Below are 6,515 nucleotides of genomic sequence, written 5' to 3'. Positions count from 1 at the left end.
AAAGGATGCCAACAATTAGCTGATAAAAACAAACCAAAATCATTTCTCTTAAAATTGCTTCTGTAACAAATTAAAGCTTTTAATACGCTGGGCATCATCAACATGGGAGAAGAAGCAAAAAGGTAGAGAGAAACGATAGTCTCATGAAATTATATATATAAAAAAAAATTAAATTATGAAATTGGATGTTTTTAACCATTATTATATTGTGGATTTTAATCTTCTTATGCGAGTCTTAAAACGCCAAAGGAAAAAGAAATTAGTATATGAAATTTTTTTATACGAATGCTGTGTTTTATGATATCATCATCAGTAGAAATAAATGCTTAATTTGAATTCTGTAGATATCAAACAGATTCCTTATATAATAATATGTAATTTAATAATTTTGTAAAACTACTTTATATTTGGGTAATGCTAGGGAAAAAAAAAAGTAAGAACTTACCTTATTTAACATTTATTAATTGTCGCAATAATTAATGAATATTAAATAAGACAAATTATGACTGTTTTTAGCTGATTTTCTTTGATTATTAAATATTTTCGTTATATTTATAGTATTGAATATCCTTCGATTAAAAGTGTGATATAATAAATTGAACCTAAAAATGGTGGGAACTTCCCTAGGAAAATACATCGCTTAATTTGCCTGTTAACACTTTATTTTTGTGAACACTTGGGGAAAAAAATGGAAGAAAAAGAATAAGAAAAAAGAAAAGAAAAGAAAGAAACATTTGCTCAAAATCGAAGCTAAACAATGTGTAATCGGGCTCAAATATATATGATAGCTTCTTAATTAGTAGTAAATTCTAAATGTAAGATTGATAAATATAATAAAGAAAAGTCTAGGAGCTATTAAATTTTGGCCAGTATATAACTAGTAAAAAAAAAGTAAACTATTAGATGAAATCTCACACTAATCTCATACTATTAAAATCATCATTGATGGCTATTTGATGGCTACAAATCACAAAAATTGCTAGCTCCTAACACTCCTCATATAATAATTATCTTGATTCCTTAACTATAAATTTCTAATCCAACAGAATGAAAGAATAAAGTCTTTAATTAGCCAGAGACTTGTACTATTTTTATGAGACTTTTATCCACTTGCAATGAATAAAAAAATCTCAATTAGTATAACTAACATATGTTTGCTTTATTAGGTATGCGGTAGTGACAGGAGCAAACAAAGGAATTGGGTTTGGGATATGCAAGAAATTGGCATCAACTGGTGGCGTTGTGGTGGTGCTTACAGCAAGAGATGAGAAGAGGGGTTTGGAAGCCATTGAAAGATTGAAGAAAGAGTTTGCCCTCTCTGATGACTCTTTGCTTTTTCATCAACTTGATGTCACTGACCCTCTCAGCGTTGCTTCTTTGGCAGCTTTTGTTAAGACAAGATTTGGAAAACTTGATATATTGGTAAGCTGTTTATTTGTACTTAATATTTGTTACACATTATTTTATTTGATGTAGTACTTTTATATTTAACTGAATTTTGACGCACATTTCATTTAATAAGCACAAAAAGTATAGGATCGGAGGATAGTTTCATTTCTATTTTATTTTTGACGTTTTACTATTTCATTTTAATTTTTGAGGATATAGAGTATATTTTTTCTAAATAAAAATATGTAATAAAAAGGCACTGATCTGATAAATATTATTTTCAAATAATGTTAATACTAATATCTGTTACGCATTATTCTAAATCCAACGCCAATCGAATATAATTTCTAATTAATAGGCGTTTATAGATGTTGGGACGAATTGATTAAAGTCATGTATTGGATTGATATTTGATACTGTTTATTACCAAAGAATTATTAGAATATACATGTTCGACACAATAATATGGGTGCAGGTGAATAACGCAGGTGTTCCTGGGGGAGTAGTAAATGGAGAGAACGTCCTTAGAAGGGTAAATTCCCTCATTCTCATTAAAAATAATTAATTAAACTCTCTAATAGTATAAAATTATTCAATTATGCACATAAAACAATTATCTATATAAAATATATGTAAAAAATATATGAAATAAGACATAAATATATCATAATTAATTTATTAGTATAAAATTATTTTAAGCTTTTAAGATAATATCTTATATTATCACTAAATAGATGGCATCATAACCTTAACTAATTTGTTGGTGTAGAAAAGGGGTGAATTAACAGGTTGGACCGATTGGAATATCATAGTTAGACAAAATTATGAGCTAGCTAAGGAATGTGTTGAAACCAACTTCTTTGGAGCTGAAAGAGTAACCGAAGCTCTTCTTACTTTGCTTCAGCTATCCACTTCACCAAGGATTGTCAATGTTTCCTCCGCAATGGGGGTATTGAAGGTAATATATTTAATTTGTATATATGTGTGTATTTTCTACGATTAAAAACTATAACATGCATTTTACAGATGATTTTTTTTTCTATTTTTTGTTTAGATATTATTTAAATTTAAAAATACTATGTACACATTAAAAATCAATTGTCATATATTTCATGTATAAATATATGTTTTATTTAATACGTATTTTATATTATAATTAATTTGGTGATTAATTTTTTGTATATACTTAATATAATTGATTATATTTTGCTAGGGTTTCAAATTTCTATCCTAGTTTGAGAAAAAATGAAAAATTCTTATATTTTTACTTAATCATTTATATTTAATTTTTTAGATAATTAGATTACATGGTGACGAAACTCTTTCCTTATCAATGTTTATATATATATATAAACAATTATTTTATTTCAGCATATACCAAATGAATGGGCTAGAGGATTGTTTGAGGACATTGATAACCTCACAAACCAAAAACTTGGCGATGTTCTGAGAGAGTTCCTTAAGGATTACAAACAAGGTTCATTGGAATCCAAGAAGTGGCCAATAGTGGTTTCAGGCTACACAATGTCAAAGGCTGCTTTGAATGCATACACGAGAATGCTTGCTAAGAAATTCCCTAATTTTAGAGTAAATTGTGTGTGCCCTGGATTTGTGAAGACCGATTTGAATGAGAATACTGGATTTATGAGCATTGATGAAGGTGCTGAATCTCTTGTAAGGCTTGCATTGTTGCCTGATGATTCTCCTTCTGGTCAATTTTATTCAGTGGATGAAATCATTCCCTTTTGATGCGTGTATATCAGGGTATAAGAGTGATGGTATAGTCTTTTATCTGTGTGCTTCATCAGGATTCTTCTAATTCAAAATTTACTCAATATATAATGGATAGTTGTTTATAGTAATTAAGGACAATTCAATATATGTGAGTGAAATTTTAAATTATGAGAATTTCTAGACATAATAAGAAGAAATTATAATTTCTCATATGTAAATATAGCTGCAGGTTTCTTTGTCCTATTTCATCTATGTGTTCGTTGTTGTCCTATGGTTTTTTTTTATTTAAAAATAAAAATTTATACTTGTTAATTTAAATAATGCTAGTATAAAGAATTATGATTTTGTGTATTATATATTAATTACATACAGAAGCAGTTCAATTTCGTAAGGTGAATATATTAAATTAAAGAACAATATCATTTTATAATTAGTGTGAGTAAAATTATAAATGTATTTTTGATATGATAATTTGATATCGTATTCATTACAATATTTTTTTGTCTATTACAACATATATTTAAAATAACACTTTAAAAATGTTGTCTAAAATATATATATAGTTGTCTAAAATATATATAGGCAAGACTTTATACGAGTGACAAAAAAATAGAACTTAACAACATATTTTAATCAACACACTATAAGTAATGCCTTTAAATTAAAAGACACGTATTAAGTGTTGCTCCATCAAATATACAAAAGCAACTATATATTATAAAGCTAATATCTTACTTTTTATAAGAATTGCCTTTTAATTTATTTTAAACTTTATTTTTTAAGTGTTGTCTAAAATTTTTAATGCCTCTTCTAAAAAATAAATCTTATCTTTAATACATATTTTAACTTTAATTTTCAGTTTCTATCAATTTTAAAATAAAACAAATCCAACTTAATAAAAAAAACAATAAAACATAAAGTTAAGATTAGAAGAGAAGGACCACAAAAAAAGAGAAGAGAGAAGGAAAAAAAATGCACAGTGAAGGGAGAGAGACAGAGAGTGACGAAGAGAAGAAAAGAAAGGAAGAACTGCTATCAAAGGAGGAAGAAGAGTAAGAAGGAGAAGAAGACGACAGAGAAAGAGGTTGCCACTACCACTTTCTTTACCTCTAGCACCATCTCTGCCTTGCGCTGCTGTTGTTGTTTCTCCCTTGTGCTGCCAAATCCGCCACTGCTGTAATTCCTCTTCTCTGCTTGCCGTTGTCGTGTTTCTCATTGCTTGAGCTCGCGCCTTGTTTTGCTCTGCTCTGTTGTGTTCTTCTGCTCACGCCGTTCTGAAACCTCTGCTCTGTTCCGCATTCTGAAACCTTTGCTCTGCTCCGCCGTGGTGGTGTGCTCTATCCTCTCAAGCAAATCGACAACTCTCAGTCGTTTACCTCTTTCTCTCAAGCCACTCGCCTTAGCCTCAGTCCTTAGGCATCTCTTCCTCTATCATTGTTGTTGAAGGCTTGTAGATTGATTTTACATACTACTTGATTAATTTAGTTGAATTGTTGAATTAACAACAATATTTTCAGTACACATCTCTCTCTCTCTCTCTCTCTCCCCCCCAACGCACATCTCTTTTAGTTTAATTGATTGAAGAAGCTCACATAATCCTTTTCTTCTTTTCATTGTTTTTGCAGTTTTGAGTTTGATCATGTCAAAAGACAAAGACTCTAACGATTTGTCGCTCACCTTCAAATACCTCTTAGGTTTGATTTAAATTATTGTTTCTTTTTTGAGTAATCACAATTTAACAATGTGACTCTAAAGAGTATAGCTTTCCCGGTAACATTTGGTGCAAGAAAAGGGATAACATAGTTTGGTTGTCCCAATTCCTCTCCTAAAAGGCATAATAGTTTGTTAAAAATTAGTTTTAAAATTTATCATTAAGCATAATTAGAAAGTCTCAACACATGGTTGAAAACATACCTACGATATCTAATATAGTTCTACCGTTTAGGGTTTAGGGTTTTAAGGTTTAGGATTTAGGGTTTTAAGGTTTAGGGTTTAGGGTTTAGGGTTTAGGGTTTTGGGTTTAGGGTTTGGGTTGTAGGGTCTAGGGTTTAGGGTCTAGGGTCTAGGGTCTATGGTTCAGGGTCTAGGGTTCAGGGTTCAGGGTTCGGGTTTAGGATTTTTCTAGGGTTTTCTAGGGTTTTTCTAGGGTTTTCTTGGGTTTTCTAGGATTTTCTAGGGATTTTTGAGGATTTTCTACGGTTTTCTAGGTTTTTCTAGGAGTTTTCTAGGGTTTTCTAGGGTTTTTTATGGTTTTCTACGATTTCCCAGGATTTTCTAGGTTTTTTCTAGGATTTTCTAGGGTTTTCTATGGATTTATAGGGTTTTCTATATTTTTTAGGGTTTTCTAGAGTTTTCGAGAATTTTTTAGGGTTTTCTATAGTTTTCGAGGGTTTTTCTAGGATTTTCTAAGGTCTTTTAGGGTTTTCTAGGATTTTCAAGGGTTTTCGAGGATTTTCTTGGATTTTTTAGGGTTTTCTAGAAATTTCTGAGGATTTTCTAGGAGTTTTCTAGGAATTTTTAAGGTTTTCTATGGTTTTCTACGCTTTTCTAGAATTTTCTAGGGTTTTCTAGGGTTTTCTAGGGATTTATAGGGTTTTCTATGGCTTTCTTAGGGTTTTCTAGGGTTTTCGAGAGTTTTTTAGGGTTTTCTATGGATTTCGAGGGTTTTTCTAGGATTTTCTAGGGTTTTCTAGGATTTTTCTAGTGTTTTCTTGGGTATTCTAGGATTTCCAAAGATTTTCTAGGATTTTCTTGGGTTTCTTAGGGTTTTCTAGGGATTTCTGAGGGTTTTCTAGGTTTTTCTAGGAGTTTTCTATGATTTTTTAGGATTTTCTTGGGTTTTCTATGGATTTATAGGGTTTTCTAGCGTTTTCGAGATTTTTTAGGGTTTTCTATGGTTTTCGAGGATTTTTCTAGAATTTTCTAGGGTTTTCTAGGGATTTCTGAGGGTTTTCTAGGTTTTTCTAGGAGTTTTCTAGGGTTTTCTATGGTTTTCTAGGGTTTTTCTAGGTTTTTAATGGGTTTTAGGGTTTTTAATGGGTTTTAGGGTTTTTAATGGGGTTTAGGGTTTAGGGCTTAGGGCGTAGGGTTTAGGGCGTAGGGCTTAGGGCTTAGGGCTTAGGGCTTAGGGCTTAGGGCTTAGGGTCTAGGGCTTAGGGTCTAGGGCTTAGGGTTTAGGGTTTAGGGTTTAGGGCTTAGGGCTTAGGGCATAGGGCTTAGGGCTTAGGGCTTAGGGTCTGGGGTCTGGGGTCTGGATCTGGGGTTTAGGGTTTAGGGTTTAGGGTTTAGGGTTTAGGGTTGAGGCTTAGGGCCTAGGGCTTAGGGCCTAGGGCCTATGGCCTAGGGCCTAGGGCCTAGGGCCTAGGGTTTAGGGCCTGGGGCCTAGGGTTTAG

General features: G+C 31.7%; 1 protein-coding gene across 2 annotated transcripts; it reads left to right on the top strand.

Moving 5' to 3' along the window:
• On the top strand, positions 1 to 3,435 carry LOC107460112 ((+)-neomenthol dehydrogenase). Of its 2 annotated transcripts, XM_016078444.3 has the most exons (5): positions 1 to 122; positions 1,167 to 1,422; positions 1,865 to 1,921; positions 2,159 to 2,347; positions 2,761 to 3,435. In XM_016078444.3, the coding sequence occupies exons 1-5, from the start codon at positions 103 to 105 to the stop codon at positions 3,136 to 3,138; spliced, it is 900 nt and encodes a 299-aa protein (XP_015933930.1). In that variant the 5' UTR covers positions 1 to 102; the 3' UTR covers positions 3,139 to 3,435. The 2 variants fall into 2 exon arrangements, with proteins under 2 accessions (XP_015933930.1, XP_020984071.1); XM_021128412.2 differs by lacking the exon at positions 1,865 to 1,921 and having other exon boundaries at positions 88 to 122.
• The last annotated feature ends 3,080 nt before the right edge of the window (positions 3,436 to 6,515 follow it).

Source organism: Arachis duranensis, chromosome 8 (assembly GCF_000817695.3).
Source record: "Arachis duranensis cultivar V14167 chromosome 8, aradu.V14167.gnm2.J7QH, whole genome shotgun sequence".
NCBI lineage: Eukaryota > Viridiplantae > Streptophyta > Magnoliopsida > Fabales > Fabaceae > Arachis > Arachis duranensis.
Note: the sequence above shows the minus strand (reverse complement) of the source record. Positions and strands in the feature narration are given on the sequence as shown.